General features: G+C 53.2%; 1 protein-coding gene and 1 long non-coding RNA gene across 3 annotated transcripts; one reads left to right on the top strand and one right to left on the bottom strand.

Moving 5' to 3' along the window:
* Positions 1–1,205: 1,205 nt before the first annotated feature.
* On the bottom strand, positions 1,206–16,342 carry LOC139037833 (uncharacterized). The gene is made up of 3 exons (XR_011490762.1): positions 15,879–16,342; positions 6,750–6,823; positions 1,206–1,293 (listed from the first exon to the last, which is right to left on the bottom strand). It is a non-coding gene; the product is annotated as an uncharacterized lncRNA (long non-coding RNA).
* Positions 1,252–15,471, top strand: SEC14L3 (SEC14 like lipid binding 3). 2 transcript variants are annotated; one of them, XM_020907096.2, is made up of 14 exons: positions 1,252–1,342; positions 3,702–3,850; positions 5,868–6,059; positions 6,928–7,003; positions 7,269–7,312; positions 7,419–7,478; positions 8,671–8,859; positions 9,740–9,835; positions 10,680–10,740; positions 11,890–11,973; positions 12,801–12,907; positions 13,296–13,435; positions 13,537–13,706; positions 14,556–15,471. In XM_020907096.2, the coding sequence occupies exons 2-14, from the start codon at positions 3,821–3,823 to the stop codon at positions 14,675–14,677; spliced, it is 1,371 nt and encodes a 456-aa protein (XP_020762755.2). In that variant the 5' UTR covers positions 1,252–1,342; positions 3,702–3,820; the 3' UTR covers positions 14,678–15,471. The 2 variants fall into 2 exon arrangements, with proteins under 2 accessions (XP_020762755.2, XP_020762756.2); XM_020907097.2 differs by lacking the exons at positions 1,252–1,342; positions 3,702–3,850; positions 8,671–8,859 and having other exon boundaries at positions 5,922–6,059.
* Positions 16,343–17,471: the final 1,129 nt, after the last annotated feature.

Here is a 17,471-nt window from a genome sequence, read left to right as displayed (position 1 = left end):
AACTTCACTTAAAAATGAATAAAAGACTTAAATAGATGTTTCTCCAAAGAAGATATACAAAGGGGCAATAGCTCATGAAAAGACGCTGAACATTACTGATTGTTAGGGAAAGCAAAGCAAAACCACAGTGAAACACCACCTCACACCCCTGAAGATGGCTATTATCAAGCAACAGAGAACGCTAAGTATTGATGAGGATGTGAAGAAACTGGAACGCTTGTGCATGGCTACTGTGAATGTAAAATGGTGCCGCCACTGTGCAGAACAATATGATAGTTCCTCAAATAATTAAACATAGAATTGCATTATGATCCAGAAATTCTACTTCTGGGTAGAACTGAAACCTGGGGCCTCAAACAGGTTTTTGTACACCGATGTTCATAACAGTTTTATTCATGATAGCCATAAGGTGGAAATAACCCATGTGTCCATTAAGAAATGGATGGATAAACAAAATGTATTCTGTTCACACCATGGAATATTATTTAACCTTTAAAAAGAAATGAAATTCTGACACACACTACAACATGAATGAAACTTCAACGACATTAAACTAAGCAGAAGAAGCCAGACACAAAAAGACAAATACTGTATGATCTACTCCCAAGAAGCACCTAGAGTAGTCAGATTTGTATAGACAGAAAGTAGGATGGTGGTTGCCAGGGTTACTGACTTTTCTAGTCAGGCCCCAACAAGGGTCCCCCTACCTGTTGTCATTCAAGTCAAAAGAATGAGACAGGGTTTAGTTTTGAAAGACAAAGTTTGCATGCATGCTCAGTCGAGTCCAACTCTTTGCAAACCCATGGACTAAACCACCAGGCTCCTCTGCCCATGGAATTTTCCAGACAAGATTACTGGAGTGGGTTGCCATGTCCTACTCCAGGGGGTTTTCCCAGCCCAGGGATCAAACCCAGGTCTCCTGCATCTCCTGCATTGGCAGGTGGATTATGTACCACTGTGCCGCTTGGGAAAGCTTTATTTCTTTCATCAAACAAGGGACACGCGAAACCTCAAGCTCTGGAGTCCAGGGCCTCCCAACAGGCCGCGGGCAGGCCTGCTTTATAGGAGCGGGGCGGGGGGAGTGGGCGGGGTTCTGCACAGCCGCGCTGCTTCCGGCTTCAGATCGCAGTGCCGGGTGCAACATCTCTGCACACGGCTCGCTGCTGCCATCTTGAATTGAGTGTCGTGTGCAGCACTTCTGCACACGGCCCATTGAGCTGAGGGGTCGCCGCAGCCATTTTGCACTAGGAACTCTGGTCTGAAGAGCCGATGCAAGGTCTCTGCATGCAGCCCCTGTGAGCAATTAAAACTAGACTAAGCGCAGAGGAAAAGGGGAAAAAAGGTTAGACTTTATTTCATTACCTGCATTCTATTTTAATTTCCCGAGGATTGTTCCTGAGCTTTGCCAATGACACGAGGGGCTTTGAGGATAGGAAGCAATGGAAAGTTAATGTGTAATGGGTACAGAGTTTCAGTTTGGGAAGATGAAAAAGCTCTGGAGGTGGATGGTGGTGATGGCTGCCCAACAGTGTGAATGTCACTTAATGCCACTCAACTGCACTCTTAAAAATGGAAAGTTTTATATTAGGCATATTTTACCACAATATAAAAAAAATTTAAACAGATACCTAAGTATAAGAGCTAAAACTAAATCTTGGGACTTCCCTGGCAGTCCAGTGGTTGGGAATTCATCTTCCAGTGTCAGCAATATGGGTGTGGTCAGGGAGCTGAGATTCCCACATGCTTTGCAGCCAAAAAAACATAAAACAGAAGCAATATTGTTACAAGTTCAATAAAGACTTAAAAAATGGTCCATATAAAAAAAAGTTGAACATAGAATTACTACCTGCAATTCCACTCTTAAAGATACACCCAAGAGAAGTGAAAATATGTTTTCACAAAAATTTGTACAAAAAATGTTCATGGCAGCATTATTCATAATATCCAAAAAGTGGAAATAACCCAATGTCCATCAACTGATGAATGGGTAAGCAAAATATGGTGTATTCATGCAAAAAAATATTTAGCTATGAAAAGAAATGACATTGATACCAACTACAATATGGATGAGCCTTGTATACATTATGCTAAGTTAATGAAGCGAGTCAAACGATCACATACCATATGATTCAATTGATATAAAATATACAGAATAGGAAAATCTATCGAGATAGAAAATAGATTAGTAGTTGCCAGAGGCAGGAGCAGGGGTGCAGGAAATGGGGAATTACTGATAGAGGGTACAGTGGTTTTTGAGGTGGGGATAATGAAAATATTCTGCAATTAGGGACTTCCCTGGTAATCCAGTGGTTGAGAATCTGGCCTTCCAATGCAGGCAAGGCAGGTCCTATCCCTGATGGGAGAACTAAGATTCCATGTTCCTCGAGGCGACTAAGCTCATGTGTTGAACATTACAGAGCCCATGTGCTGTGGCAGCCATGTGTCAAAACTAGAGAAAAGTCTGCCAGCTGCAAGAAGATCCTGCGTGTGCCGAAGCTGAGAACCCAACCCAACCAAACAGAAAATAAATATTTGTAAACAATATTCTGCAATTAGACAGTGATTGTATAAGATTAATACAACCTTGTGAATATACTAATTTTACACTTTAAGAATGGTGAACTTGTATGTGAATTCACACTTTTTAAGAAGGAGATGAAACTGCCCAGAGGGGAAACAGGGAAAGTAGACGTTCCCAGGGTTCTTCCCAGAATACCACTGGGACCGGGGCAAGGCGCCCCTTCCTACCTCCCTCTCCCACAGTTCTCTTTTCATCTCTCCTTTTTAGGCCACCCCACCTCACCCCACTATGTTCCGAACCCCACCCTGGCTTCTTCCCCAGCAACATTCACCCCATGCTGAGGCTCCCTCGCCCCTTGGGCCCCCTCTGTACTCACCCAGCTGGTTCTGATGTGATGGCATTTCGCATTTCCTAGTAACTGGCGTCTGGAAGGAGGGGTCCAGGGTGTGGAGCGGGTGGCCCTGTCTACCCCCTGTGACTGTTTGCTTCTGTCCCGGTTGTTGCCATGGGCCCCTGAGAGCTTGGCAAACTAGGACTTGGAGAAGACAGCTACTGTGGGTGGGGGTTCAGGGGGTTCTTTTTCACCAAGGTCTTTGTTTCGATGTAGGGAAACCTATTCTCCTGGGCTCAGAATACCCTGCAGCCCGAGGTGAGTGGACCCAGGTTTCCTAGCACACGATGTTTATTCACTTTTATCGAACACCTTCTACATGCCGGGTACAGCGTTGAGCCCTTTGGAGGAAGGTGCGCCTGGGGGCAGTAGCTCCATTACAGGTTTCAGAGTTCAGACGGGCTTGGGTTCAAATCCTGGCTTCCTGTTTCTGGGCTGTGAGGCTTAAGAAAAGTTTCTTAATCTCTCTGGTCTTTCGTATCCTTAACTGTAAAATGAGGATACCCCTACCTGTTTCCAAGAGGTTTGATATGGATGTAATGTTCTCAGCACAGAAATGGGAGACTGAGAGCTCCAGGCAGGCAGGGACCCAACCCATCGTGTTTACTGTAAACACGTGTTTACATGGCGTTTGCATCCCCAGCTCTGCCCTCCCAAGACATCCCAGGCGTGCTTTTCACCTGCCCCGCTCCACAGCACGGCTCACGCCGTCCCTTCTACGGGGTCGGGGGGGAGTTGCCCTTTCCTCTACCCCAGTCTCCACTAATTGACATCCTCCCTTTCTTCAAGGTCTGGCTCAATGCCACCTGTATCCCACTGGAGTGATTTCTGTGCCTGGATCTTCTCCCTGTTTGCGGTGGAGCCTCCAGAGCTGAGGCTGAGGGGTGGCCTCCAACATCAACAAAGTGATGAACTGCATGGGCTTCTCTCTGGATAAGGTACTAACCTCCTCTCTGCCTCAGTTTGCTTGTCTGTAGAATGGACTTAATGATAGGAGCTACCCAGAAGGGGGCTCTGACGTTTAAATGAGGCGATGCACTTAGTTTGGGGCCTGGCACGTAAAAAGCCTCCAATAAGCACTGTAGATCTGTGCTAATATGGTAGCCATGTGGGGCAACCTATAATAAAACTAATCAAAAGGTAAGTTAATTAAAACTAACCACATGCTGGGGAAGATTGAGGCCAGGAGGAAGAGGAGGTGACAGAGGGTGACATGGTTGGATGGCATCACCAACTCAATGGACATGAGTCTGAGTAAACTCCGAGAGAGAGTGAAGGACAGGGAAGCCTGGCATGCTGCAGTCCATGGGGTTGTGAAGAGTCAAACACGACTTAGTGATTGAACAGTAACAACAACCACATTTCACATGTGACAACTGGCTACCAGTGATGCCCACTAGGAACCACCCCCAGCTACAGAACATTTCCATTGCTAAAGAAAGTTCCATTGCATAGTGCTGTCAGGCATGATGATGATAATGTGAATTTGCAGTCTGGGTCACGAAAACCGCTTGAGGGTATCTCTCATACCCCTCAGCTCCTCACAGCTCCTGGGGGGACCCCCAACTCCTCCTCCTGGCCCTGCCTGCCCAGCCTCTGACATCCCCAGGGGTAACCAGAGACCCTCCCATCAGGAGGATTAGGGCGAGAAAGGAGACTGGTGGGAACCAAGCAGGATTAGGGGCTAATGAGAGCGCAGTGGAGGGGCGGGAAGTAGGTGTGGGTGGCAGCAGAAAGAGCCTGGAATGTGAAGAGGGGAGGGGCCGGAGGGTGGAGAATTACCTAACTGCTCCAGAGTGTATGCAGCAGACGCCCTGGACGGAGGGAGATGGCCAAAGACAGCTCCCCTTCTCCTGCACCCGATTCTATCAGGGCCCAGAGCAGAGAGGTTTCACCCGCCTCAGCTAAATCGGTCCCAAGATAGCCCAGGCAAGGGGACCCAGGGTGTTCTGAGGGGAAGAGATCCCTGGGAAGAGGGCCTTGGGCTTGCCCAGCCGTTGGGGCCGAGGCTAGACCAGGGGAGAGTTTCAGCCCACGCGGACCCCCCTCCCAAGGCCTGGAAGAGGTAGCTGCGTAGCTATACGGTGGTCTCCAGCAGATGCACTCCTGGTTTCCTTACAGACAATCATGGACAATGTGGCCTCTGCCCTCGGAGCTTCCGACAGCTGGAGCATAAATCTCTTAGAGATGCACAACCTTGGACAGTCTCCATGTCTCAGTCAAAGGACTGGGGAACCTTCTGGGTTTCCCTCATCACCTGGCAGAGTGGTGGGGCACCCCTTACTGATCAGATGTTTAAAATCCCAAGGAGCACCCATACTGCCTCACGGGCATCAGCGTTCCCCTTCTCCCCCTTAGGACCCAGGGGATGCGGGATCTTGGGCAAGGCCTCCTGTGTCCTCGTGACCTCAGCCATGAGAAGGGAGGTAGGCAGGGCTGGGGGCCCTCAGCCCTTCCCTGTATTGAAGGCACACCCGCCTCCTCTTGAATACGGACACTTGTTGCAAAAAAGCCATGAGCCTCCCACCCCAAGAAAGTGACTGACATGTTTACTAGACTAAGCCCCTGACTGCCAGCCGGCAGGGCTGGGTAAGGGTGATCTTGGCAGGACCGTGGGTGCAGGGTTTCTTCATTAGTGAGGGGGAGACCGAGGGCTGGAGAGGAGGGTGCCTGCAGGGAGCACACCCATTGTTTTGTTAGTATTTGCCGAGTATTAGTACTCGGATTAGTACTCTGTCCCCCTGAAGTTGCCCTACCCCTGGAGAGGCCTGAGAGCACGGAGGGGGTTCTACAGGCGCCCAGGCTGGACACCCACACCATGGGAGGCCAGCCTCCTCTCCCTGGCAGGGGGCCTCTGACACACCCTGCTTTCCCCACCTGCTCCCCGCCCCACCCTCCAGAACTGTCCCGAGCCAGGCACGGGACCTCAGTTAATCCCAGTTATGTAACGTGCAGTCCAACGGCTGGCCAAGGAGGAGGCGCCCTGGAGCCACGCCCAGCGGCGGGGGCAAAAGACCTGGCTTGGCCAGGGCCCGAGAGCAGGCTCGGCCTCTGACTGCAGCGGCCCCCGCCCCTCCAGCCTCACCCAGCACCATGAGCGGCCGAGTGGGAGACCTGAGTCCCAAGCAGGCAGAGACCCTGGCCAAGGTGAGCTGAGGCAAGGGGCAAGGGCTGAGGGGCCGAGGGAGCACGGTGGCCGGAACCCCCCCCCCCCTGCTGGGCTCAGCACCTCCTTGACACTGTCTCTGGGCCGTCATGTCACACGGGGTCAGGTCCTACGATGCCCGGGGACGTCCGCCCTGTCCAGGGCCGTGGCGGGGGGAACAGCACCGTTTGCAGATGGTGGGGCAGCTGCCAGACCTGGAGAACTTTATCTGAACTGCCACCTCCCCACCTCCCCGTGGGTGGGAGCCGAAGATGCTGAGGCTCTGCCCACAGACTCTGTTCCTGTTCACTCTCTGGGACCCTGGGAGATGACCTGTCTGTAAGAGCTAAGAGTTGGGGCCGAGTGTGTATGTCATCCCCACGGTCATTGGGGAAGAGGACGCATAACCACTAACCATGTTTTCACAGAAAATGGGATGGAAAAAAAGAAGTTTTGGGGGGCTAACGAATGAAAAGTGCAAAGAATACATTCACATCTCAACCCAGCGACCCACCAACCCACCCATCTAGCTTTTCCTTCATTCCTCCTCCCACCCCGCCCCACCCAATGATCTATCCCTTCTCTGTCCATTCACGCCCCCATCTCTCCTTCTGTCCATTCATTGGTTTCCTCTTCCTTTTTTCCCACCCATTGATTCATCCACCCATCCTTTCTTCTTTCTATTTACTCACCCATCTAGCCTTCCTTCCATTCACCTTCCCATCCCTCCGTCCACCCATCTTCCATCACCGCAGGCCAGACTGCACTGGAGAGAAGGAAAGAAATTGAAAAAAAAAGAAGAAATGTATCACCGAGTCTAAGCTCAAGGCTCTGTGTGAACACCTCTTCAACCAGCATCTCTCTTCCCAGTTCCGAGAAAATGTCCAGGACGTGTTGCCCGCCCTGCCCAACCCGGATGACTATTTCCTTCTGCGCTGGCTCCGAGGTGAGGGCGGATGTGGGGGAGGTCAGGGCGAGGGGCAGCAGGAGGGACCTGGTACAAACTGCTCCAGAAGGACCCATGGCTCGCAGGATCCAATCACATCATCTTGCTTCGCATTCAGGTCCCAGAGAGGGGAAGGGACAGGAAAGAAAGTCCCCTCTAAGGCCCCCGGTGCCCTCCATAGCCCCGCCACCTGCTCAGGGCCAGGACAAGATGACTGCGAGGCAGCCTCTTTCGCACCTCACCCCTTCCTTCCATCTTCCCACAGCTCGGAATTTCGACCTGCAGAAATCAGAGGCCATGCTCCGCAAGGTGAGACCTCTCCCCCTCTGAGACTTTGCTGAGGGTCTTTGTCGGGGGCAGTTCCCGCCTCCAGGCTCTGCCTCCATCCCCTCCTTACCACTCATCTCCCTTTCAGTACATGGAGTTCCGGAAGGCCATGGACATTGACCACATCCTTGAATGGCAGCCCCCCGAGGTGAGCCAGCAGCACCCCCCCACGCTCGCAGTCTCTGACAGACGTACCATTCAACAGCCTCGGCATCACTGGGGACCGTGAGTAGAGGGCAGCAAGCCTGAGAGGCCTGTGGAACCCCCAGGAAACTGCAGCCAAATCTCCTGTAATAACTATGAATATCTCCTATTAAGATCCAAACTTGAGTTAAGACTGTACCTGCATGAACTCATTGGATCTAGCTGTACCCATTGTACACATGAGGACACTGAGGCTCAGCAGAGGTTATGCAGCCACCCAGAGTCCCACAGCCCCGAGGTGGAGCCGGGATTTGAGCTCAAGTCTCCAAACACAGGCTCTTCAGCAGCAGTTAGCTTGTGGCTCTGAGCCCTTACCCTCTGGAGCCTTGCTCAAAGCATCCTGTCTAGGTGGGAAAGAAACTTCGCCCACGGAGGAGCCAGGGAGAACAGGCCCAGTGTGGTGCCTTAGTTAAACAACAGTCCTAGTTTCATTTGTGGAGCACAAGCTCTGAGTCAGGCAGGCTGCTATGCCAATATGATCTTGAGGACTTTCCCCAACAGAGGAGGGGGGGAATGGGGCTCAGAGAGGTGGCGTCACTTGTTCAAGGGTGCACAGCAGGGAAGCAGCCGCATCTGTTTTTTGAACCAGGAATGCTCACCTTTAGTATCCATGTTTTTCATCACTAAGCCCAACCCCTCTCCATGGAAAGGGGCATGGGAGACTTTGGGGGCAGAACTCAGGAGCCCGGAGGCCTCCAGTAGGCCTGACTGAGTCTCGCCTTTGCCCTGTACTTGCCGTGAGCAAGGCCCTCCCCTGCAAGCCCCGCAGCTTTCTCGCCTGGACAGTAGGGCCGCCCTCCAGGGAAGGGAAGGTGCTTGGACCAGGGTGTGTGCAGGCTCAGACCGACCACGGCAGCCTGGCTTGGGTCTCTGTGCTCAGTCGCTCACTTGTGTCTGTCTCTTTGCGACCCCATGGACTATAGCCCACCAGGCTCCTCTGTCCATGGGGTTCCCCAGGCAAGAATACTGGAGTGGTTTAGCCATGCCCTCCTCCAGGGGATCTTCCCAGTCCAGGGATCAAACCCGGGTCTCCTGCATTGCAGGCGGATTCTTTTCCGTCTTTTCCACCAGGGAAACCCAAGGCGGTCTCTGGGAGATTGCACACTGCCCAGTTCCATGTGTCTGTCCTCACGCAGGTGATCCAGAAGTACATGCCTGGGGGCCTGTGCGGCTATGACCGAGAAGGCTGCCCTGTGTGGTATGACATCATCGGGCCGCTGGACCCCAAGGGCCTGCTCTTCTCGGTCACCAAGCAGGACCTGCTCAAGACCAAGATGAGGGACTGTGAGCGCATCCTGCATGAGTGTGACCTCCAGACAGAACGGGTGAGGCTGCCCGGGCCCGCAGTCCCAGGGACACGCCTGCACCCTCAGCGCCACCGTCAGAGGGCTCTGGGCTCACACACCAGCTCCGACACTTCCCAGCTGTGCCGCCTTGGAGAGTCACCTCACCCCTCTCTGAGCCTGTCTCCTCACCTCCAAAACCGACACAATGATAGTGGTTGCAGAGACGAAGTTAGATAATATGAGTATGTGGCCGGCACCTGGGGCCTCTCAGCAATGCTAGCCACTACGATTCCCTCTGAGTCTCTGCCCTTGCTCTTCCTTCTGTTGGGATAATCCAACCCCCGGCACACACACGTTCCCCCCCAAACCACCATTGGCTCTGTCCTGTCCATCTTTCAAGACTCAGACAGTCAGCTTCTCTGAGGCCCCCATCGGGGTTAACGTGCATCCCCACACCTCCTGTGCTGTCCGGTCGCGGCTCTCAGGTCAGGTCCTTGGCAACCCAGTTGCTGGTCAATCTCCCCAGCCAGACTGTGAGTTCTTTAAGGACAGGAACACTGGATTGTTGAACTATATGACATACTCTCAGTGACTGGCTCAAAATAGGTGTTTAATAAATATTAGCTGGACAAACGGAGGGATGAATGGATAAATGAACAGCCGTATGAAGGGATAGATGGGTGAATTGGTGAATAGGTGGGTCAATTAATGGATGAGTGGGTAGGCGGGTGGAGGGTGGATGGATGATGAATGGGTGATGGACAGTGGATGGGCGGGTGGTAAATGCAGTCACTGTTTTGTCCGCTCATTCCTCTGGGGACAGAGCAGGGAGCTGGGAGAAGCCCTGGGGGGTCACGTGCTGAGGCACCATCTCCCAGGCTCTGAGCCTGCACCCTGACCCTTGCTCTTGTGCTTGCAGCTGGGGAGGAAGATTGAGACCATCGTGATGATATTCGACTGCGAGGGGCTGGGGCTGAAGCACTTCTGGAAACCCCTGGTAGAAGTGTACCAGGAGGTGAGCAAAGGCCCGGGCGCCCTGCTCGCTTTAACCACCAGCTTGCCCAGCTGTGACCTGACTGCTCGCTCAGAGCCAGGATCTAGTAACAGGTGGCGGCCTTTCCTGGACCCCACCACTGCAGCCCAGGCCCCATCACTGTGTTTCCTGAAGACCACATACTGACCCCACAGGGGCCGGCTTCCAACAAACCCTCCCCTGCCCTGCCACCTCCACTCTGTGACGCAGGCAAGTCACTCTATCCGTCCACGCTGCGTTGTCCTCACCTACAATATGGGGGTACTGGTTGTCTGCACTCCAAAGGAACATAGCCACACTTCTGTGAGTTGAAACATAAACGGCACACACCGTGCTTGGCAAACATGCATGTATTCTCACTCCCTCCGTCGTGACCGACTTTCTTAGACCCCGTGGACTGTAGCCCACCAGGCTCCTCAGTCCTTGGGATTCTCTAGACAAGAATACTGGAATGGGTTGCCATTTCCTACTCCAGGGGACCTCCTCGACCCAGGGATCAAGTCTGCATCTCCTGCATCATCTGCTGCATAGGCAGACAAATTCTTTACCACTGTACCACCTGTGAAGCCCCAATAGTGAACATTCAATGAACAGTAGCCATCATTATCACTGTACTACTGTGGCTATAAGGTTTATTCTAAAGATGGTTAATATTATGTAATTATTATGAGAGTGTGCTCACAATGGTCTGTGGAGAGGTTTCCTCCAGGGACCATGGACATGATGGAAAGAGGGGAAACCCTCCGCAGCCTTCTGAAGGCTGCAAAGGACGGGGGTAGGAGAAGAGGAGGTGTGGGCTCTGACGGGGTCTTTCTTGGTTCTGCAGTTCTTCGGCCTCCTTGAAGAGAATTACCCAGAGACCCTGAAGTTCATGCTCATCGTGAAAGGTGTGTGGCAGGTGACTGCACCCCTCTGTGCTCCGGCCCCTTATCTGAACTCTGAGGACAATAATAGTGCCTTCTTTCCTGGAAGCAGACAGGCAGGTTGGTTGCTTGGTTGCGTGCAAATCAGAGTGCCTGGAACAGAGTAAGTGCTCCATAAACAGCAAATTCTATGGTTGGTTTTCCTGCAAGAAAAGGCAGCTCCAACCCCAGCTTGTCCGGGAATCCCCCCCTCACCTCGCCTACCCACGTCTGTCTCTCCCTCCTCAAACTGCCTCTGCCATTGGCAGCCCATGCAGCCCAGTCTGGCCTTTGCTGCCTACTGCCTTCTGAGCCTGCAGTTATCTTTATGTATTCATCCTGCTGTCCTTGAGTTGTCTACTCCTTGAAGGCAAAGCCTTTGATTCTTCACTTCTCTTGTATCCCTCACAGGCCTGGGGCCAGGTGGGAACTCAATGGTATTTGGGTACTTGTTGTTTGGGTGGGTGGATTGATGGAAAGATGGCTGTATGTTGATGGTTGACTGGTTGATTCATTGCTTGGTTTGTTGTCTGTTTAACCAGCCAGTTGGTTAGCTGACTAGTTGACTGTCTGGTGGTTGATTGCATATCTGATTGGCTGATTGGATAGTTGTTAGTTTGGTAGATTGATTGAGTGACTAGTTAGCATTTTGGTTGGCTATGAGGGTGAGTGTCTAGTTGGCAGACTGGTTAGTTGGTTTGACTGGATTGTGGATGGTGGACTGCTGGTTGGTTATTTGAATGGTTGACTGACTAGAAAAGGCAGTTGGTTGGGCAGTTAGCTGGTTGTTTAACTGACTGATTGGTTTTCTGCTTGACTGATATGTCAGTTGGTTTGGTAGGGCTTGGTTATTTGGTAGGGTGGCTTGTTGATTGGCAGGCTGGTTGATGGGTTGGTGAGTACTGGTTGGCTGTCTGTTGGCTGGTCTGCTGGCTGTTTGGTGCACTGGATGATGGGATGGTTGGGTAGTTGGCTGCTTGTTGTCTTAGTTGGTTGGATGGTTTATCAGGTGCAGGGCATTGAGACTTGCCAAGGTAATTCATGATTCCTCCATGCTGTTGGCTCTGACTGTTACGGAGAGAGTGGCCCAATGGAATTATTTTTTCCCCACTATACTTGCTTATGTCTCTCCAGCTACAAAACTGTTCCCTGTGGGATACAACCTCATGAAGCCCTTTTTGAGTGAGGACACGCGCAGGAAAATTGTAGTGTTGGGAAGTAAGTAGTTCCAGCTCCATTCCCTGAGCTCTATTCATGAACTTTGGAATAAGCTGACCCATCACCCCCATCCGGAGGTCCACACATCACCGAGAGTCAAAGGCTCCTCCCTCTCAAAGGTGTAGCGGGCCTTACACTCTGGAGTCTATCCAGTTACCTCTGTCTTACTCCCTGCCTTACCTCTTTGATGACAAGGCCTCCACAGCTTCCTCCTTATCAGTTTCAGTTTGGTTGCTGGTCAACCTCCGGGCTGGGGGCCTCAGTTTCTTTATATTAACCTTCCGTGGCCATGTAGGGGGGGATAACTTGGATTCGTCACAGGGGTGGGGCCACGTGACACCTGAGAATCCAGAACACAGAGCTTTGCACAGGGCGTGAAGAACAGTAATGGGCTTTATGATTGTGACGATGAAGCAGCAGAGAGGGGGAGGTCCTTTCAAAGACCCCAGGCTGCCCCTCTTCCACCCAGAGGTCTGACTTGGGTGGGCCATTTGCACATTGCAAGGCCCCCAACATGGTCCTTGACCTCATTGGGGTTTAAAGTCTCCTTAAGGCAATTAGACAACATCAATCTTGACTACTCATCACTGGGAGACCATCAAAAATGGGCAAACCAATCAGCCAGGGAAAACATGTTTCCATAGCAACACGACGCCGGAAGACTCTTCTACAACCCAAGGCCTGAAAGGCTGGGGTATCAGCCCTGGCAGCTCAGCTCCTGTAGGCTTCTCCCACACACCAAGCTCAGGCCCTTCTGGTAGGAATGGGGGGGTGCTGACGGGACCCCTCCATGCTAAATAGTCACCCTTCAACCCCTCTGCCCACAGGCAACTGGAAGGAAGGATTGCTGAAACTCATTAGTCCTGAGCAACTGCCTGCCCAGTTTGGGGGGACCCTGACCGACCCAGATGGGAACCCCAAGTGTTTAACCAAGGTATGAAGAGCCCCAGAACAGGGGAGGGTAGAGGAGCCAAGCTGGGTTCCTTTCTCATCCACTCGTTCATTCCACCAGTGTCCACGGGGAGACACCTGTGAGCCAGGTATCGCGTGAGTCCCAGCCCTGCCCTAACAGCTCTCGGCAGCTGTTCAGACAAATGAGAAATGGGAGAATTTTGAGTCAGAGGGATGAGCTGGGAGAGGAAGTTCCCGGAAGAGGCCCTGACTGAGGCTGGTGGGACACAGAAGTCTTCCTAGGGGGTGGGGAAGGACAGGATGAGCAGAATACTTCCAGAAGCTGGGGAAACGTCTTGGGCAGGAGACGCAGCCTGACTGATGCAATGGCTGGGAGCGGGGAGCAAGCCCATCCTGCTCTGTGTCCACAGATCAACTACGGCGGGGAGATCCCCAAGTCCATGTACGTGCGGGACCAGGTGAAGACTCAGTACGAGCACTCGGCGCAGATCAGCCGCGGCTCCTCCCACCAGGTGGAATACGAGATCCTGTTCCCAGGCTGTGTCCTCAGGTAGGGCTCAGGCCACCGCCCACACCCCAGCTGGACCCTCGCCCCTCGGGGTCTCTCAGACTCGGCAGCAGCCCGTGCTCCCTCCCCTCTCCCCAACACAGGTGGCAGTTCGCGTCGGATGGGGGTGACATCGGCTTCGGGGTTTTCCTGAAGACCAAGATGGGGGAGCGGCAGCGGGCCGCAGAGATGATGGAGGTGCTGGCCAGCCAGCGCTACAACACCCACATGGTGCCCGAGGACGGGAGCCTCACCTGCACGGAAGCCGGCGTCTGTAAGTCTGCCCTGGTCGGGCCCCAGCTCTGGAAGGATGGAGGCACCTGTGCCATGGTTTAGAGGAAGACACGGAGAGGCTGTGACTCCCCCTCCCAGGGACATGCAGCCTAGATCAGTGCCATTCATCCACAGAGTCATTCATTCCGTCCACACTCAAGCGCACCCGCGGTGTGCAGGGAGCCAGAGACAGACAGGCCTTGAAGGGGTTGAGAGCATCGCAGGTCACAGGCAAGAGACAATAGGGGAGATGACTTTCCCCAGGAGGAAACTGAGGCTCTGAGAAGTAAATCAGCTTGTCCAGAGCTACACAGCTGAATGTGGCACCAGAGTTCTAGCTCAGCCTGGTGGTAGCAGCGTAACCCTGGCAAGAGTCCTGAAGGTCTTACCAACCTGGAGCCTTGGTTTGCTCACCTGTGGAGCCGAGGTTACAAACCGACCTCTCAGGGTGCTTGCAGGGAGGCAGGAGGCATGTGCAGGCCTGGCCCAGCACCCCACTTCATCCAAGGGGGCTGGTAGGCCTCTGACATTCCCAGCTGCCCCCCGAGGACACCCCGCCACGTGACTGTCCAGGTGTGGAGACAACGGGATGCAGTGGCCATTGTTCTTCTTGCCAGCTGGTGCAACTAAAGCCAGGCTGGGCACATGCCAGGGGGAGGTTAGGGTCTGTTTACAGGCCCTGCTCAGGAGGGGCAGTTCCCATGGGGAAGAGAACAAGAGGGGGGGGAGCTTGGCCCAGCTTGGCAAACACAAGAGGTGGGAACACGACCTGCTCTCCCCCATGGCTGGGGCAGGGCGCAGGAAGTATGGAGTCAGACCCAACTACCCATCTTTCCATCTGTCCCCCCAGACGTCCTGCGCTTTGACAACACCTATAGCTTTGTCCACGCCAAGAAGGTCAGCTTCACAGTGGAGGTGCTGCTCCCGGATGAGGGCATGCAGAAATACGACAAAGAGCTCACCCCTGTCTAGGCAGCCCCCTCACTTCCCAGAGATCCTGACCCTTTGCTTTCTGTCTCTATATCTTTCTCCCCACCTCCCTCCAAAAGTTGCTCAGTAGTCCTCTTGACTCTGACATTAGTCAGAAGAGAAAGGGCTGCCTTGGGGAAAACACATGCGCTGTGGTCAGATCAGGAAAAGGAGGGGAGGCACCACTTCGGAGGATGCTGAGGTTGCCGAAGAGGAAGAAGCAAGGGTAGAAACAAGAGGTGGATGCCCCTGCAGCCCGAGAAATAGAAAAATGAATCTCCTAGCCTTTGTTCTCACTTCTCCTGAGGCATTTGTGAGCTTGAATTTCTTCCCCATGAGTTATCAGCAACTTGGGTCAGAGATGTATCTATATTCTTTTTACTTCTACCTCTTATATAAGTAAATGCTCAACTAATGTGAAGTTGAATGGAGGTAGGGAGCAAATGGGTGTGCAAGATAAAAAGAAGTCTACAAGGGGAGAATTCAGCACCTCGGACAGGGGCTGTGGCAGGGATGGTCTCTCCTGAGACTCACGTGACCCAGCCCCCAGATTTCAGGCAGTGGCTGCCCCCTGGGGTAGGTAGGAGCTGTTTATGGAAGGCATTGTCTGGCTCAAGACACACAGCTTTCCCAACCCCTCACCTTGGAACCTTACCACCTTACCCTTACCACCTCCCCTTGGAAGTCACAGCTTATGTTTCAAGCAATTAAAGGCACTTCCCTAAAAGCAAAGGAAGTCACATCTGGCTCTAGCTGCTGCCTGGCAACAATAAAAAAAAAAAAAATCACAGCCGTCATTCAGTGAGTTCTCTCGATGTACCATAGACGGTGCCAAGTGCTTTATGAGTTTAGCTCATTTCACTCTCAACGCCTGCCCTGGGGTTACATATTACAGCCACATATGCAGAAGGAAACTAAGGCCCAGAGAGGTGAAGTCACTCTCCCAACACTCCACAGCATCCAAGACTCAGGTGTTTGTTTTTTTTTAACTCCAAAGACATTGCTCTTAATTGCTCCACAATATCACCACCTAAGACTCTACTTTTACAGAGAAGAAGGGATAGCTTAGATTGTCCAGCGGAAACGTCTTGGATGTCACCCTCTCCCATCCCAGTTTGTGGGCAGAAGAGGATTATGCCCATTGAGCACTTGGAACAATGGAGACCCCCGATGCTGATTAATCAGGTCATCCAAGGAAACTCACCGCAGAGCAGGCAGGGCTTGTGCTTCAAAGCCCAGCATCCAGTCCCCTGCTCACATGGTCGCTGAGGAGCGTGGCCTCTTGCCACCCACCATGACCCTAGGTGATGCGGGGAGACACCACAGCCCCAGGAGCTTCCTGCTCCGGAAGCTTCCTGCCCCATGGAGCTTCCTGCTTGAGCCCCAGGTCCTGATACATGTCTTGACAGGAGGAGAGGAGTTCCACAGAGAACGTGGGTGGGTGGGGACCGAAGGACTTGAGGTTCCTTGGGAATGAGCTGAGAGCCCAGCCTGCTGGGGCAAGCCCCGCCATGGGCAGAAGAGGCCTGAGTCCGAGACCATTCACGCTAAGTGCAGCAGCAGCTAGCACTTTTCATCTGCGCTTAGGGATGCATTTTATAGATCAGAAACAGCGCTGGCCTCGTTTCCTTCAGCCCACGGGTGGCAGAAATAGGACTGGAGCCAAAGCCTCCCTCCTCCCACCTGCTGCCTCCCACCCTCCCACCACTAATTCCTGTTACTGCAGCAACTTGCCAGAACGGGACAAGACCGCCAACTCTCTGAACGGGGGGCTGGGGAGAGGGGTGGATAGGAAGGATGAAGAGAAGAAAGGGTTGTCAGATTTAGAAGAAGAAAAAAAGCAATACTTGGGACATGCTATTTATCTGAAACTAAAATTTAACTGGGTGTCCTATATTTTATCTAGCCACCCTACAAATAAGGGATGGAGAGGTGGGCATGGAAGAGGTGGATGGATCCATGCTCTTGGAAGATGGTGGCAGCGCCTGCAGGTGGGGCAAGGATGTGAAGGGGGAGGATGGCTCAGCATTGGGTCTCACCCTTGCCCCCTGAGGGAAAGGTCCCACCCCTAGGCTGCAGCAGGGGTGCAGAGGAAGAAGGGGTGGACCGTTTCCACCCTTGGGGCTGAGGCTGCTGTGAGCTGTGCTGTTGGATTATCTGCATCTGTCCCAGCTCCTCGACTGCAGTTCACAGACCCCACTGTTGACAGAGGTGGGGACTTGCTGCCAGAAGGCAGGGGCAGGGGTAGCACAGAGAGCCTAGGCTAGGGTTGCAGCCAAGAGCCAAAAGGTGCCCCTTGGCATCTGCTGATGCCCAGCCATGGCAAACGCACAGCCACAGTGGACGAGCAGGACCCCTCCTGCTCCCTGCCTCCAGGCGCCAAGTCTCGCTCAGAGCCAGGCGCTTTGTTCTGAGCGTCCAGGAGGTGACATGGGGAGGGAAAGAGACCCCGCTTAGTCTTGGCCAATGGGCTCCGCCAGTCTAGCGGTGGTCAGTGAGCAGCATAGCAGCAGGAAGGCGGAGGCCTGCAGGCTGCCCACTGTGTGTGAAGGGGGAGACCGAGACTTGGTGGAGAAGCAAGACCTGAGCAACCCACAGAAGCCTCCTGGGGGCAGCTATAGTGAGAAGAGACATTGCCCCCCCTCCCCAACCTCCTTAAATTGGCCCAGAGGAGGCTGAGGAAGGAATGTGCCTCACCTGGAGCCCACACGGGAGCCCAGGGCCCGGCCGAGCTGGGCCAGGCTGAGTGCATCCACGTTCCCCCACCCCAGGCGCCCCCATCCACCAGCCTGCAATG

The sequence above is a fragment of the Odocoileus virginianus genome, chromosome 12 (assembly GCF_023699985.2).
Source record: "Odocoileus virginianus isolate 20LAN1187 ecotype Illinois chromosome 12, Ovbor_1.2, whole genome shotgun sequence".
Classification (NCBI taxonomy): Eukaryota; Metazoa; Chordata; class Mammalia; order Artiodactyla; family Cervidae; genus Odocoileus; species Odocoileus virginianus.
Note: the sequence above shows the minus strand (reverse complement) of the source record. Positions and strands in the feature narration are given on the sequence as shown.

What these genes read in the sequence shown, in the direction of transcription:
- SEC14L3 (XM_020907096.2), top strand. Translation starts at nt 3,821, where the DNA reads ATGAACTGCATGGGCTTCTCTCTGGATAAG. An exon ending in CCTTCTGCGCTGGCTCCGAG is followed by an intron (nt 7,004 to 7,268) that starts GTGAGGGCGGAT and finishes ATCTTCCCACAG; the next exon opens with CTCGGAATTTCGACCTGCAG. An exon ending in TGGTAGAAGTGTACCAGGAG is followed by an intron (nt 9,836 to 10,679) that starts GTGAGCAAAGGC and finishes TTGGTTCTGCAG; the next exon opens with TTCTTCGGCCTCCTTGAAGA.